Source organism: Phacochoerus africanus, chromosome 15 (assembly GCF_016906955.1).
Source record: "Phacochoerus africanus isolate WHEZ1 chromosome 15, ROS_Pafr_v1, whole genome shotgun sequence".
NCBI lineage: Eukaryota > Metazoa > Chordata > Mammalia > Artiodactyla > Suidae > Phacochoerus > Phacochoerus africanus.
The window spans coordinates 49,865,825-49,882,054 of NC_062558.1; the positions used below are offsets into that span (position 1 = coordinate 49,865,825).

Genomic DNA, 16,230 nt, shown 5'->3' on the forward strand with positions numbered 1-16,230 from the left:
AACCCACATCCTCATGGATTCTAGTAGGGTTTGTTACCAATGAGCCACAAAGGGAACTCCTCTAATATGTTTTTGTTGTTGTTATTTGGCAGAAATTTGTGAGGTGATTCTAAAATTCATATGAAAACACCCAGGGCCAAAACTATGCTGGGTAAACTTGAGGAAGAACATAGTGAACACAAAGAACACACTACCGGATATCAAGAACAAGCTCTGGTGGGAGCTCCCTGGTGGTCTACTGGTTAGGACTTGGCACATTCACTACTGCAGCCCAGATTTGATCCCTGGTCTGGGAATTGACATCCCACATCAAGCTGCTGCATGCTGCGACCAAAAAAAAAAGCTCTTTGGTAATTTGGTATTAGTGCAAAGATAAAACTGGGCTATGGGACTGAACAGAGTCACCTGACCTCTCACAGAGGGGACACAGCAATGCAGCGGGGAATGGATCCTGTTTCAGTAAACAGTGCTGAGTCAATGAGATAGCCATATGGAAAATGACTTTGACCCCTATTTCACACCATGCACAAAAATCATTCCAGATGGTTTGCAGATCTAGTTACAAAATATCACACAATAATGCTTTTATAGGAAAACAGAGTAGGCAAGTGTTTCTTAAACAGGATGCAAAAAGTACTAGCTATAAAAGAAAAAAAAACTGATACATCGAACTATATTAAAATTAAGAACTTTGGTTCAACAAGAGACATCATGGAAATAGTGAAAATGGGGAGTTCAGCAGTTAAAGACACAACATTGTCTCTGTGAGGATGTGAGTTCGGTCCCTGGCCCTGCTCAGTGGGTTAAGGATCCAGCATTGCTGCAAGCTGTGGCATAGTTTGCAAATGTGGCTCGGATTTGATGCCTAGCCTAGGAACTTTCATATGCTGTGGGAATGGTCACAAAAAGAAAAAAAAAAAGAAAAAGCAACCCACAGAATGAAAGAGTATTTGTAGTACTTTTTTTTTTTTTGGTCTTTTTGCCTTTTTCTAGGGCCACTCCCTCGGCATATGGAGGTTCCCAGGCTAGGGGTCTAATCAGAGCCGTAGCCACCAGCCTATGCCAGAGCCACAGCAACGCGGGATCCGAGCCACATCTGCGACCTACACCACAGCTCACGGCAACGCTGGATCCTTAACCCACCGAGCAAGGGCAGGGACCGAACCCTCAACCTCATGGTTTCTAGTCGGATTCGTTAACCATTGCACCACGACGGGAACTCCAAGAGTATTTGTAGTACTTATATCTGACAACAAATTCTTCTCCAGAATAAAGAATTTCTACAAATCAATTAGAGAACTCCAGATAACCCAACAGAAAATGGGCAAAAGACTTGACAAGGTATCTGGTAAAAGAGGAGCTCTGGGTGGCCAATGAACATATGAAAAGGTGCACAGCTTCACTAGTTGTCAAAAAAAATACAAAATATGTCCCCAACATGCTACCACTATCTACCCATTGGAGTAGCCAAAATGAAAGAGGGAACATGCCAAGTGTTGACAAAGATATGGCAAAATGGAACTGCCATATGCTGTCAGTGGGAATGTCAATGGGTAAACCCACTTTGGAAAACTGGTATTATCTGCTAAAACCTCCACACTCCTACCTCATGCCCAGCAGTGCTACTCCCGGGAAGGTAACAAACATGCATACATCTGTAACTAAGCAGGGCCCTATGGGGTCTCCCCAGAACAGACCCCCGCCCCCATCGTCATCAGTGTCCTCCACTGGCCTCTTGTCTGTAGAAAAACTTTAGCCTCCTAGGTCCTCTCTGAGTTCCAAAGAATAAATTTAATCAGAAAACGCAGAAAGGAAGGAAAACAGTCAAGCAAGAAAATAGTTTAGCCATTAAACAAAGTCAAGGACATTTAGTTCCTCCTCAAGGGCTAGAGATAATATTCTTTTCTCCCTCCCCCCCCCTCCGCTGCTTTTCAGGGTCACACCCTTGGCATATGGAAGTTCCCATGCTAGGGGTCCAATTGGTGCTGCAGCTGCTGGCCTATGCCACAGCCATAGCAACACTGTGGGATCCGAGCCCCATCTGTGACCTACACCACAGCTCATGACAACACTGGACCCATAACCACTGAGGAAGGCCAGGGGTCAAACCCACATCCTCATGGATACTAGTTGGGTTCATTACCTCTGAGCCACAACAGGAACTCCTAGAGATAATATCCTGAGCCGTGTCCTTTCAGCTGTTCTGCAGATACTGACACCCCCACCAGGTGGAAGAAGTTAACTGGATGCTGCCCCAAAGCACTAGACCCCAGACCAGTTGGAACCAGAAGGTTGGTGATGTTGACTCGCAATTACCTCACCAACAACCAATCAGAAGAATGTCCACGAGCTGATCACACACCCAGCAACCCCCTCCCTCATCCCCTCTTTAAAAACCTTTCCCTGAAAGCCTTTGGGGAGTTTGGGTCTTTTGAGCACCCCCTACCTGGACTCCTTGCTTGGCACCTGCAATAAATACTACGATTTCCTTCAAGACCACCTGGGGTCGGTAGGTCAGCTTTTCTTGCTAGGCGAGTGGACTGAGGTTTGGCTCAGTAGTATCATCTGTGCATCAAAAGATAAGTATAAGAATGTTTACAGTACTAGCCATTATAGCTCCAAACTGGAAACCACCCTAAAGCAACTCAACGAAAAAATGGACAAACACATTCTTTAGCGGGAACAATACTCAAGAAAAAAAAAGTCAATTATAGGAGTTACCTTTGTGGCTCCTCGGAAGCGAATCCAACTAGTATCCATGGGAATGAGGGTTCGATCCGTGCTCTCGCTCAGTGGATTGGAGATTTGACATTTGCTTTGAGCTGTAGTAAAAGTTGAAGCTGCAGCTCCGATTTGACCCCGAGCCTAGGAATTTCCATATTCCGTGGGTGCAGCCCTAAAAAAAAAAAAAAAAAAAGTCAATTACAGCCACATGCCTCAACATGTAAGCATCTCATATATATATAATATGCAATAGCAGCTATACACAGAGAATACCTACTCGGCAATTCCATCTGTGTCAAGGACAAACCAGGCAGAACTCATCCATGGTGTGAGAAATTGGAGAGAGCAGTGGCTGGTAGAGAAAATGTTGGGATTGGCACTGTTCCCTTTCTTGACCTAAGGGGTGGTTAACTGGACCACCACCAGTTAGGGTTAGGGCATGTTCACATTAAGTTAATCCACTGAGCTGTACCCTGAGCAGCGCACTCTCTTGCTTACAACTTTATTCATCAGAGTTCCATCCAAGAAGCAGGACCCACAAGTGTGGGAGCCAGTCAAGGGGTCTCTGTAAGGCTACCATCTTCCACTGGATGCTGGAGATTGAGGTCCACGTGGGGGGTCAGGAGGGAAGAGGGATGGAAAGGGGAGGGAGGATCCCGAGCTGACAGGAGCCCACGAGGATGGGCTGAACCCCATGTCTCTTCTCATTGCCAAAGATGACAAAAGCTCCTTTTGGGAACTCTACCACTTCATCACACAGCTAGCCCAGGAGGATGGGGTGAGGGGGCAGCCATCGCAGGCCTCGCCTCTGCTGGTTCTGATGAGCTGAGTCAGCAGACAGGCCACAGGGAGCGTGAGCTCAAAAGGCTGCCCATTCACAGTGACTCAGTATCTGGCCAAAAGGAACACATCTGAAGGCTCCTTAGGCTGATGGGGATGTAGGGGACCAGGCAAGCTCCAGGCTTGTCTGAGTGTCAGTAGATACAATGCTAGAAGGAAAGCACATGTGCTCTTTAACCCTCCAACCATCCTGTGTGAATTACCCTCCAGGTGAATTCAACTCACAAAGCACAAGGCTGAGCGCAGCTCAATGTCCACCAGCTGGGGACTGACTAAGAAGTTCTGTTTTTATTTATTTTGTCTTTTGTCTTTTCGGGGCCACACCCATGGCATATGGAGGTTCCCAGGCTAGGGGTCAAATCAGAGCTATAGCCACCGGCCTACACCACAGCCACAGCAATGCGGATCCAAGCTGTGTCTTCGACCTACACCACAGCTCATGGCAAAGCCAGATCCTCAACCCACTGAGCAAGGCCAGGGATTGAACCCAAGTCCCCATGGATGCCAGTTGTGTTTGCTAAATGCTGAGCCACAACAGGAACTCCTAAGAAGTTCTGAGTTTAAAATGTTTTTTTCTTTTTAGGCCTGCACCTGCGGCATATGGAAGTTCCAGGCTAGCAGGTGAATCAGAGCTGCAGCTGCCGGCCTACACCACAGCCACAGCAACGAAACATCCGAGTCACATCTGCAACTTACACTGTAGCTTGTAGCAACTCTGGATCCTTAACCCACTGAGCAAGGCCAGGGGTTGAAGCTGCATCCTCATGGATACTGGTCAGGTTCTTAACCCACTGAGCCACAATGGGAACTCCTTAAATTTTTAATTGTAGTAAAAGTCAAATAACATACAATTTACTGTCTTAAATTTTTTTTTTTTGGCCACTCATGTGGAAGTTGCAAGGGCAGGAATCGAACCCAAGCCACAGCAGTGACACCAGATCCTTCACCCCTAAGACACTGGGGGACTTCCCATCGTAACTATTTTCAAGTATCCAGCTCAGTAGCATTAAGCACATCCACACTGTTGTGCAGCCATTGCCACCATCATCTTGACTTTTTTGTCTTCCCAAAGGGAAACTGTCCCCATTAAAGACAGCACCCCACTTGTCCTTCCCAGCCCCTGACAACCTCTATTCTACTGTGTCCATGAATTTCTCTGGGGACCTTATGTAAGTAGAGTCATCCAGTATTTTTTTTTTGTCTTTTTGTTGTTGTTATTGCTATTTCTTGGGCCGCTCCCACGGCATATGGAGGTGCCCAGGCTAGGGGTTGAATCGGAGCTGTACCCACCGGCCTACGCCAGAGCCACAGCAACGCGGGATCCGAGCCGCGTCTGCAACCTACACCACAGCTCACGGCAACGCCGGATCGTTAACCCACTGAGCAAGGGCAGGGACCAAACCCTCAACCTCATGGTTCCTAGTCGGATTCGTTAACCACTGCGCCACGACGGGAACTCTGAGTCATCCAGTATTTATCCTTTCGTGTCTGGCTTATTTCACAGAACATCCGTCCTCAAGGTTCATCCATGTTGTGGCCTGTGTCAGAATTCTCTTCCCTTTTATGACCCAATAATATCCCATTGTACAGACAGACCATGTTTGTTTATCCATTCATTTGCTGATGGACTCTTACGTTGCTTCCACATTTTGGCTATCATGAATCACACTCTACAAACACTGAAGAATCCATCTGGATTTGTTTAAACCTTGAGTGCAGAGAATTTATCTTCAACACTAATGAAAAACGCAAGGCCATCTTTTTGCCTTTCTGCCTCTGGCATATGGTTAGAGGGACCACCACTGCAACAAATAACCCCCAAACATACAATGTCTTCCTCACAAGGGACGTTTATTTCTTGTTCCCGAAGCCACACCGGATAGGTGAACAGGTGGCATCAGAGGATCCTTGGACATGCTGGGGATCCAGGCTGGCACACCTCCAAAGTCACCCACGCATCAGCAGGAGCAGAGGGAAGGGCTTGGAGGGGGTGCCTGTGGACGTGTTAAGGGCCAGCCCTGGAAATGCCCCAACCTCTTTTGCCAGAAACCAGTCACATGACTGTGCCAACTGCAAGGGCTGCTGGGAAGGTAGTACAGTGCTTTCAGACAAGGCGCCGGGGCAGTGTGGCTGCTGGGTTGCTGGCAGGCACCTACTCAACCCCACTTCCCTAAGGGCTTTTGTCCTTTTAAATTCAGCTGAAGCCAGACTCCTCCAGGAAGCCCTTGCTCACTGACCTCCGGCTCCCACGATGTACTGCACTGCAGTGTCCACCCCCTCCTCCTGAGCTGCGTGGACCACCGGCACGGGGACTGGGGTCTCCCAGCAGAGGCCTGGCCCAGGGCAGCCCGTAGGTCACCTGGGACTTGTGAGAGGAGGCAGCCTGGCAGGGGAGGGGCCCTTGCTCCCCACCTTGGTCCCTCTCCCCCACATCAGTGGACAGCCACTGTTCAGGCAACAGGAAGCCCAAGTAGGATGCTGCAGGGGAAGTGGGTGCTTCCGCCATGGAGCCCGTGACGGGGCTGCTGCCTGCATGGTTCTCTTTCCCGGGGACCTGGCCTGGCTCCGTGGCAGCCTCCTCCCTTTGTCCCTCGCCCAGGTGCTGCAGGGATCCTGTGCTGTCTCACTGGCTCCTATTTGACATGCCAGCTCACTCATCACCTGGATTACTGTGTCCCAAACCCTGATGGTACCAAGGACTGGCCACTGGGTTTTGGTGCCAACATTCTCTGGGGCTGAGGTTTGGGAAGACCACCTGAGGCCAGGGTCCCAAACTTGATGTCTCTAGGGAGTCCATGCCTGGCTCTGGGACTGTGCGTGTGCTCACACAGGCGCAGCTGCACCCTAGACTCTCTAGAAGTCCCTGGGAAAACCCTGCCAGGTGCTGGGACTTCCCGGCCTGGCTGGCCCAGCACTGGTAACGCGTGATGTCTGTGGCCAGAGCCACAATGGATCCCTTTTCAGTCTGGGGAGAGGGGCAGTTCCAGGGCCTGTCCTGTGGGGCAAGGGTGGGGTGGGGAGCCTGAGGGAGGCCATGCTTTACCCTGAGAATGAAACCTGGCAGGGGAGGCACCTCTGATCCTCAGACATGATTGCACTTCCCCTCCTCCGAGCCTTTGCTCAGGCTGTTCCTCTACCTGGAAAGCCCTCTGACATTGAGAATTCGACCCATTCTTGGAGGCCAGACTGGCAGGTGTGAAGCTGCCCCTGCCGTCCTGGGCCCTTGTGTGCTCCTCCCTTATGTTCTGGCCTCCCTGACTGGGAAAGTGACCCCTGACCCACTGGCAAGTGCCTTGCCGGGTGGCACAAGGGAGGTGCTGGGGACTCAGGCTCGGGGGCAGGTCAGCCTGGCCTTACCTCATCTGCAGAGAGGAAAGTACCTGCCCAGGGGCCAAGGGGCTGGCCCTTAGCCCTCCTGTCCTGAGCTGGAGCCCAGAGGTGGGGAGGCAGGGGGTGGGGTCTGGAAAGACAGGAAGCACTGAGCCTATCCCCCTCCTCCAGAAGCTTTGCCCCCAGGACTCCCCCAACCCCAGTCCTAGCTCTGTTCTTTCAAATGTGCCCCATCGTGCAGACTCCAGGAGTCCCTCCAGATGGGATCTGCCACTGCCACCCAGCCCCCACCTCTGGCCAGGACCCTCTGCCAAAGGTGGGGCTGTGGAGGGAAGGAGGCCCAGACTCTGATTTAAGTGGTCACTGCCCGCTGGACAACCTTGGGTAAACTGAACAACCTCTCTGCGACTGAGGGATGACTCGAGGCCCCCCAGATGAGGGGAGATGAAAAGGTGGGCCAGCACGAGCTTTGGCCAAGTTGTGACCACAAGCCTGCTGGCCCAGCGGCACTGCCCTCCGTCAGGGCCTGGGTCCCTATAGCCTCCACCGGCACTGTTCTTACCCTCTGCTCCCGCCACGTGGCCATTCTGGGCACTGCAGGATACAGGGAGTGAGCTCCACCACAGCCTCCCAACCCAGGGCTCTAGATCTCCTGGGCAACCCCTTCACCTCACTCCACTCTGGCTGAGCCCTGCCCTGGCCAGGGGGCATCAACCTCCAACCCTGCACTTCCCAGAGCTTTCTCCATCTGAGACTTATGATGCCAATCTGACCCCATCCTACCCTCCCACTGCCCCCATTCACCACTTTCACCACAAAGCAGGCAGCAATAGCAGAGGCCTGGACGAGCTTCTGGACACACCTGAGCAGAGGACCTGGAGACCTAGACCAGCTGTGCACAACATTACCAGACTGCCTCTGGGGCCATGCCGGGGCAGGGTAGGGAGGCGCCCAGGGCCAGGTTGCCAGCTTGCTGCGGGGTGAGGGGCAAGCGCCCACACTGGAGGGTGGGCTGACCAGCCCTGTCCCTTCTCCAGCCCAGCGTGGAGAATCCTCCATGGAGAATCCTCCACCCCACACTATGTGGTCATGGTTCTAGATTCCACTTTCCAGATGGAGAGACCTGTCCCAGGTGACCTGGCAATGGATGAAGGCCTAAGAACCAGGTTGCTCTGAGCACAGCATGAGCATCAACAGCAGGGAAGGGGCACAAAATGCTTGTTTGCTCCCCCTACAGGCAAGAAGGGGTGTTTCAGGAGATGTTCCAGAAGACTTAAGAGGCACAAGCCTGGAGCTTAGAGGGTGAATCTCCACCGCCAAGGCTGGACCCACCTAGAACCTCAGGCCAGACCCAGGGTCTGTGAATCAAGGCAGTTCGGCCCTGGGGCTCCCTGCTGGGGCCCCAGAACTCAGTACAATTGGTATCAGGGTCCTGGGCTTGGGATCTGCCGTACTTACTGGTCTTTGAATATCAGGTGCTAAGTATTAAGGCTCGAGAGATAGGCCTCAGAATTCAAGAGTAAGGAGTCTAAGGCCTGAGGAATTAGAGCCATAGGTATGCAGGGAACGGGGCTCAGGAACTCCACAGTTTGAGCTTGGGGTCCAGGGTCTTTGGTGACCTAGGGGAGCACCGGGACTTGGCTCCACGGGAGGGCATTAAAGGCTCAGGTCCCAGGTATGTGGGGCCCAGGTGTGAGCATTGGGGATCTAGAGATGAAATACTGGGTTGCGCGTTCTTGGGAGTTTGGGAGGCTGGTCCTTGGCCCCGAGTGTCTCAGGCTGCTGGCCAAGCGTGCTGCCCTCAGGGTTGCGAACCCCAGATGGCCCTGCAACAGAGACTGGGTCTAGAGCAGGCATGGTGCTCCCACCCTCGCCCCAGGGCCCCAGAACCTGGATCAGCAGACTGGGGTCTGGGAGGGGTCTCACCTGCTGCTCTTCCTGCGGCGTAGGAGCACGTAAATGAGTGCGACCAGAGCCACCACTGCCAGGCCTCCAAAGATGATGCTCAGCAGCACTGTGTAGCTCCGTCCTGGAGAAGAGCAGGCAGTGAAGGCTGCCGGGCAGGGCAGTCAGTGGGGTGGGGAGATGCTGGTGGGCGGGGCATCCTTACCTGGCTGGCAGGTGGGGGTGGGCCAGGACCAGGTGCCATCAGCCTGGCAGGTGCTGGCCTCCGCTCCAGCCAGGCTGTAGCCTCTGTCACAGTGAAAGTGGATGGTGGAGCCCACCAGGTAGCTCACGCCCTCCTTGTGCCCGTAGGAGGGTGGGGCCAGCCAGCCGCAGGACACCACTGGGGTGGAGGCGGGACATAGACCACAGGCCTGAGATGCTGGCTGCTGGCTGCTGCCACCAGCCTAAGAGACCGAGTCCCAGTGCCAGGTGCCCCCCTCCCCCCTCTCCCCTCCCCATCTCCCCAGCCCTCTACCCCCCTCACCCGGCTGCAGGCTCTGCACACGAAACAGATGCTGCATGTGGGCCACCCGTGAGGCATTGCCCACGCTCAGGCTCCCGGTGGCCGCCACATCGAAGTTGCAGAAGTTGTTGTCCCCGCACAATTCAGCCACCTCAGTCGGCTGGCTGGAGCCGGAGGTGGTATCCTCAGGGAAGAGGGGCAGGAAAGAGGGGTCATGCTTGGGCTGGAGCAGGAAGTTTTCCACCAGGACCTTGGAGTCATAGGTGAGCAGGGAGGAGGCGTTCTCCACAGCCCCTGGGGAGACAGTGGCAGGCCTGGCTGATGGCGAAGGTCTGGGGTCCCTCTCCCCTCCATGGAGCCTGCTGGCACCATGCCCCACCTCTCCAGCCTGTGCCTCACTCACAGTCAGCCCCAAACCGGAACAATTCTCGGGAGCTGGCACTAGGGAGTAGGACCTGGCCATTGCGCAGGGTGAAGTCATCTGCGGGGTCATTATTGAGGGTCCCGAGGAGGCCTCGCGTGTGGGTCAGGAACTTCTCAGGCAGCAGGACCGCCACACTCAGGAACGGACCCTTGAGGCTGACCTCCAGGCCGGCCCCCGATGACAGCATGACTGATACCTTGTCCCCAGCAGCGACTGAGAGGAACATGCCTGGCACAGGTGGAGCTGGGGTCAGGGTTGCCCCTGCAGGCAATGTGCTGTGACCTCATGGCCCCAGGATGCATGGGCCGGCACCCATGGCTTCCAGTGTGGGGAGGGCATCCCCAGGGCCCAGCCTGCTGTGACACACCACCACCCTAGTTGGTGGACATGAGGTGCCCAGGCCCAAAGAGAGCCCCCAGACCAAGGCCACACCTTGGGGTTGCCTGTGAACCCTCATGCCCTCACTGGAAGACCTCTGCCCCCCCACCCATGTTCTGCCTCCTGCCAGGCCGCTGAGAGGGATGGGGGCTGGGCAGGGAGGGCAAGGGGGAGAGGGCCCTCCATCCCACTCACCCTTCAGGTCCATCCAGCTCTGCTCCGCGAAGCTGAGAACCTCCTGGTTCAGCAGCACCTGCAGGAACTCACCAGCCAGCCGGACCTCCACTACATCTGAGTTGCCCTCCTGGATGGCCACGGCAGTCAGCCCCGTGCCTCGGTCCTGAGAGCCTGGGATGGTGGGTGCAGAATGGGGTCCACTCAGCCCTAGCCTCCTCCTCCCGAGGGAAGACCCTGAGCCACCCAGAGCCCCAGCGCCCAGCCTCACCCTCAGGTGTCATTCTGGTCTGGGCCCGTGCCTGTACCCTCAGGTTGGTCAGCCCGGCCTCCAGCAGCACGTACTCGCCGCGTCCATTGAATGTGAAATTGGTGCCATCAAAGGTGATGAAATGTGGGTCACCGAAAGCGGAGGCTGGGGAGAGCGGAGGGTCAGGTGAGTTGCCCGGGCCCAGCCCTGCCCGGGACCACACCCAGGTGCACCCACCTAGGCGCGGGGGCCGGTAACTGCGGCAGTCACTGGAGGGCCGTCTCTGCATGTAGCGCGAGCACTCGGGCGCCCAGAGGCAGCAGTAGTAGAAGCTGATGACATCATAGAGCCAGTGGGAGAGGCCGGGCACGCGGGGTGGCACTCGGTAAGGGGGTGCGCCCCAGTCGTGGCCACGGTCCGGGGTGCTGCCGCCGGTGGAGTCGGTTGTAAGGAGCTGCAAGCCGGTCTCCGTATAGCAGCACTGCTGGCCTGAGCCGTACTGGGAGCTAGGGGCATGGACAGCTGCTGTTGGGCTCCTGCCCGCCCCTGCCCCTACCCCGCCCACAGGCTGGGGGCTCACCTGGCTTGCACGGAGCGAACGCAGTGCACAGCCCCTGGGTGATAGGTGCACACGCTGCCATGCTCCACGTCACAGCCATAGTCCGTCTGCAGAGCAGCTGGTTGCTGTCACCTGCATTGGGCTCTGCCATCCCTTCCCTGGGAGCCAACCTCTCAGGGGCCCTCAGACCCCAGCCTCACCTCTCAGGCTTCTACCTTCCTCCCCCTGCACTGTCTCTTGCAGTGGGGCCATGTGCCTGGTAGGGCAGCTGGCCCCGACTGACCTCCCCCAATCCTGGCCGTGATGGGGTTGGGGGCTCACGTGGAAGCGGCCAGAGTCAGCCCGGGCCTGGGCCAGGGTGCAGGGGCAGTCGGGAATCTCCTCCAGGAAGTTGGGCAGCTGATCCTCCAGCTCCTCCCAGGCCAGGCACTGAGCACGGGCCCAGGCCACAGGGTCAGCCCTGAAGTCATCGCCCAGGTGCCAGGCCAGTGCATGCTCGTTGGTCCAGAGTGCATGCACATCCCTGTGGAGACGCGCACACACTAGGGACCTCCCTCCCCACCCTTGCCCCTGGCTCCCCGTCCAGCGTGCAGGCAGTGGGGAGACAGCCTGGCCCATCCTCTGCAGAGAGGCCCTTACTTCTCCCCCACGTGGTGTTTGCTGCTGATGATGCGAAGGGCACCCACTTTCCACCTCTGGAAGTTTTGAGGGGCAGGTTGTGGTGTGAAGGTGAAGGAGCCGGAGTTGGGGATGTTAGTGGCCAAGGGGTACAGGTATGACCACACTGCTGTCCATGCCTCTGAGTATGGCTTCCCTGGGGGAGAGAAGGCCTTATCAGCCCAGGGCCTGTCCAAGGACACCTGGGGCAGAGGAGGTGGCAGGCACCAGTCTTTGGTGCTCAGAACAGCCTGGACAATGGACAGAAGTATGGACAGATGTCCTCCCACAGGTGGGTCTGTGCTGCAGGGTGAGGGAGACAGGCCTGGGGCAGCCAGCCAGGGGCTCCGGGAGGATGGGGCGGGGCAAGCTTTTTCTGTTTCCAGGACAAGACTTATGTCCAAGAGCTGAGAATGTCCATACCTCCCCTCAGAGCTGGTGCCCAAACAGCCAGGGGACCCAGCCTCCCTGTGCCTCTCCAGCTCGTTCCCCTTCTTTGCCTGCAGTTTTCTTGCTCAAAATCCCCACCCAGCTCTGCTCCCCCTAAGCTGTTATCCCCTCTCCCACCCCCAAACTCTGGTCCCCACCAGGCCCCGCAGAGGCGGCCTGGAGAGGCGCTCTGCTGGCCTCACCCGTCTCCTCGTAGCCCCAGAGCTCGACAGTGATGGAGTTGGTGGGCAGAGCCGAGGTGTTCCAGGTCAGGGTGAGGTTTCCCAGGGTGCCTTCCGTGCCGTAGTACTGCCAGCGGGTCTCATTCACCAGCTGGCTCTTCTCCGACTCTGACACTTTACTGGGATGCACTAGGCAGGGGAGGTGAGGGGTGAGCACAGGCCCGGGGCCCAGTGTCCAGGGGAGGAAGCCCAGGGCTCTTAGAGGGGTGGGGACCTTCCAAGGCAAAATGTGACATTCCCATTGGAGTGATGGTCTCCCCAGACCCTCAGGACAGGAAAGTCAGGGCCAGCAGAGGTGGGGCCCTGCCCTCAGTCCTCCTGGCTTCCCCTCTCCCGCTGGCTGAGCCCACCTCTCAGCCCCACTCCCTCTGGGAGTTCCAGTGCGGTGTGGGTGCCAGCAGGTGGGGAAAGGAGCTTGGGGAACCTGCACCCCTGTTGTCGGGCGGGCCTCCGGCAGGACTGGTTCAGCCAGAGCAGGCACGTGGCGGGCCAAGTGTGCATAGATTAGAGCTGGGGAAAGTCCCTGCGGAGGACCCGGGCCTGGACCAGCTTGTTGGGCTCACCGGCCAGCCAGTTGCCAGAGCGTGGGAAGGAGCGGCCATTGTCCATGGAGAGCGTGAAGGGGATGCGGCCAGTCTCATAGAGCAAGGGCGACACGCAGTGCACGCGTCCCGAGGGGTCCACAAAGCCGCGGGTCTGGATGCTGTCCTTAAAGCTACGAAGGGCAGAGGCAGGAGAGGCTGGGCCGGTGAGGGTTGACTGTCCCTCAGGCTTGTAGCCTCCTCCCCAGGGAACCCAGCCAGCCAGTGTCCCTGTCCTGGGTCTGGGCCTCTCACCTGCAGATCACACCCTCGGTGGGGTTGGACCAGTTGAGGTGCTGCACCACAAAATCCTTGCCGCCCATCACGGAGCCCGAGTAGGGAGAGACCTCCAGGCAGAAGTTCTGGATGTCCGAGCAGCAGCTGGCCAGGCCGAAGCAGGTTGGGTGGCAGGAGCACGGCCCATCCCGGACTCCACAGCGGTGGGAGCAGCTCCCCTGGGCACCTGGAGGAGAGGCCCTTAGTGCCTGCTTCGGGCACCCCACACACAGGGCCCAGGAGCAGGCCAGCCGGGAGCAGGCCAGCCGGGAACTGCACTGACCACTATGTGGACACAGTGGAAATGCCCAGGGCCCATGGATGGGGTCATGGTTAGTCCAGTTGGCCTGACTGGCTAGAATGAGAGGGCATTCAGGTAAATGCCTCCTGACATAAAACTTTTCAGGAGGAGCCCCGAGGTGGGACTGACCCTCAGCCACCAAGTCCTAGACCTGACAGCCTCCTCAGATGGCTGTAGGTGCCTGACCCCTAGATGTGGGCTGGGAACCTCCCTCTACCCCGGAAAAGAATCAGTGCACCGGTGGCCTGGAGAGGGACCCCAGCCTGGCTTGCTTGGTCTGGGGACTGGGGCTGAGGCTACTGAGAATCCCACTGGAAGCCCAGGAGGCCCTATCTCACTCTGCTGGGTGGTGAGGGTCGCCAGTTATGGCCTGGAAGGGAGCCCACCTCTCTCTTAGGGGAGAGGAGGGTCAGACACCACAGAGGTCAGGGGTCTGACCCAGGGGAGAGGGCAGGGCCAGGATAGGGGAGAGGGTGATGGGGGGGTGCTGCGGGGGGTTGGAGGCACCCCTAATCTGGCTCTTCCTGCCACCCCCTAAAGGGCCAGTCAAGGGCCAGGCCTGGGCCTGAGTCACCACTGCGGCCCACTTCACTCAGTGCAGAGCTTGGCACTCAAGAGCTTCAATAAATATTTATTGACTGAGGATGTGATGGCTTGAGGGATTAGGGGAGGAGGCCAAGGGATGCCGGTAAGTGAGATAAGTGCCAGGAGGGTGTTGGTGCTTCCCTGAGAAGGGAGATAGGCTGGGGAGGGGGCTAGGGAGCTGGGGAAAATCAGCTCAGCCCAGCCCAGCGCAGTGGAAGGGCCAGGGTCCTGGCTCAGGAACTGAGTGCAGCTCCGGGAGGCATGGGCCTTACCCTGGACTTTCTGGGGTCCAGCCCACCCTGAGAAGCACCCACAGCCCTACACCTGGCCACGCAGGGGGCCCAGTGGGGGTGGGGGCTCCTCCATGTATAAACACACCTTCCACAGGCTCGAGGTGTGGGCCGAGGCTCACACGGCCTGGTGCCCTCCCTCCCCCACCGCCTCTGGGCTCCCAGCCAGTTTAGGGTGGGCACGGCCTGGATCCCCCTCCCCACCGACAGCCCCTTGATCCTGGGCTTCTGAGAATTTCTTCTTACCACCCCCGGTAGCGTCAGATGGACCGACAGATGGACAGAGGCTGAGGCCAGGGAGGTTTAGCCCGGGTCTGGCTACAGCAGGCAGACGGACGGAGTGACAGGGGGTCAGAAGGGCAAGGTGAGAGCATACCTGCTGCAGGCCAGGGGCCTGGGCCAGGGGCTGTCGCCAGCAGCAGCAGGGCCCAGAGCAGGAGGGACAGCCGCATTGTGCGGCCTGTGTCTGCAGCCAGCGCAGCAGTGGCTGGGAGGTGGTGGCGCTCCCTCCCCATGGCCTGGCCCCGCCCCGTGCTGCAGCCCCGCCCCGCCCCACCCTGTCCCCTCTCAAAGTCCACAGGTGCCGGATGGGCCAGCAGAGCCCAACCTGCTCCGTTAGCACATTCCTGGCCCTCCAGGCCTGCGACACAGGGGAGGGAGCTGAGCGTCCTGGAGCCGGATGTCCGGAGGCTGCAGCTCGGGCCCTGGACCCCAGCCGCTTTCCCCGCCCTCCTCTAGGGGGGCAGGCGGAGCTCCCACAGGGGATGGGATACTGCCTTGGGGGTGAGGCAGGGTTGTCCTTGAAATCCCAGGATTCTAGCGCCACCCCTCCCCCCGCACCCCGGGGACCCCAGGCCAGAGGACTCGTACCCCAACTTCCCTGCAGGTAGCGGTATGCCCAGGTCCTCCCCACAGCCTGGCCAGGTGAGGAAGCAAGTACTTTTGCACCGGGGCCTGCGCTGTGTGGGTGCTGGTGGAGGGCACCCTCCTGGGGAGGGCGGGAGCTGTCAGACATAGCTCTGCAGGGGATCCCCCTTGAGGGAGGAGGGGAAAGCAGAAGAGGGAGGGGCACGGCCCCCGGCTACTTAACCCTGGAGTGGGATGGGGGTGAGATGGGGGAGCTGAGCCCAGGATACTGGTTTCCCTTGGAGGGACTCCACTGGGCTCCTAGGAGATTCCATTAGGAAACGGGCTCAGTTGGGCTCCAGCTGTGCCTCTGCCCTGGGCTGGGGACCAGGAAAGGAGCCACCAAGCGCCACTGCCCAACGCCAGCACCCCTCTCCTTTCACTGCAGAGTTTGCATAATCTCTTGTTCACCTCCCTCCCACTAGTACAGGTGAAGAAACTGAGGCCCAGACAGCAAAGCAGGGAGGGGCGGTGAGGTCTCCCCAGAGGTGGTTTCTGCAAGCTCTATAGCAGGTGGGGTGGGGGTGGGCTGGGGAAAGCACAGGCCTGGGACTCAAGTGGGCCCTGATACCTAGGCTGGGGGTCTGAAGAGGCAGACAGCCCTCTCCCCAGTGGCAGTTTCTCAAGGCATCTGAAGGGGACAGGTTCCTAGACCCCTCAGTGGGGCATGGGCTTAGGTCACTAGGCTGTGACCAGCCTTGGCTGTGGGGGGTCGGCCAGCATTTTGCCCTGGTCACCGCCCCTCAGAGCCGGCTCTCTCACAGATGGCTGGGCGAGTTGGGAACCACAGCTCCCAACTGGATGACTGAGTACCTGGGGTACCCCTCGAACAGGTACCCTGGGTGTGGGCACTGAGGCCCAGCCTGGGGGCTGG

General features: G+C 57.5%; 1 protein-coding gene across 2 annotated transcripts in view; it reads right to left on the minus strand.

The window, feature by feature from the left end:
• SUSD2 (sushi domain containing 2) overlaps positions 1 to 14,959 on the minus strand; it is a 22,757-nt gene extending 7,798 nt beyond the window's left edge. The window contains exons 1-16 of one of the 2 annotated variants that reach the window (XR_007132145.1): positions 14,827 to 14,959; positions 13,254 to 13,461; positions 12,981 to 13,132; positions 12,379 to 12,546; positions 11,729 to 11,903; positions 11,411 to 11,612; positions 11,111 to 11,196; positions 10,768 to 11,036; positions 10,552 to 10,695; positions 10,302 to 10,454; positions 9,708 to 9,956; positions 9,326 to 9,598; positions 9,005 to 9,181; positions 8,821 to 8,923; positions 2,722 to 2,896; positions 2,447 to 2,565 (exon numbers count right to left, since the gene is read on the minus strand). Coding sequence is in view for 1 of the 2 variants with exons in the window: in XM_047759856.1 (XP_047615812.1) it covers positions 8,696 to 8,720; positions 8,821 to 8,923; positions 9,005 to 9,181; positions 9,326 to 9,598; positions 9,708 to 9,956; positions 10,302 to 10,454; positions 10,552 to 10,695; positions 10,768 to 11,036; positions 11,111 to 11,196; positions 11,411 to 11,612; positions 11,729 to 11,903; positions 12,379 to 12,546; positions 12,981 to 13,132; positions 13,254 to 13,461; positions 14,827 to 14,902 (2,460 nt within the window). In the remaining variant the exon portion in view is untranslated. Of the gene's footprint in view, positions 1 to 2,446; positions 2,566 to 2,721; positions 2,897 to 5,396; positions 8,721 to 8,820; positions 8,924 to 9,004; positions 9,182 to 9,325; positions 9,599 to 9,707; positions 9,957 to 10,301; positions 10,455 to 10,551; positions 10,696 to 10,767; positions 11,037 to 11,110; positions 11,197 to 11,410; positions 11,613 to 11,728; positions 11,904 to 12,378; positions 12,547 to 12,980; positions 13,133 to 13,253; positions 13,462 to 14,826 lie in introns of those variants that run through there. The other variant, XM_047759856.1, reaches the window with a different exon arrangement.
• Positions 14,960 to 16,230: the final 1,271 nt, after the last annotated feature.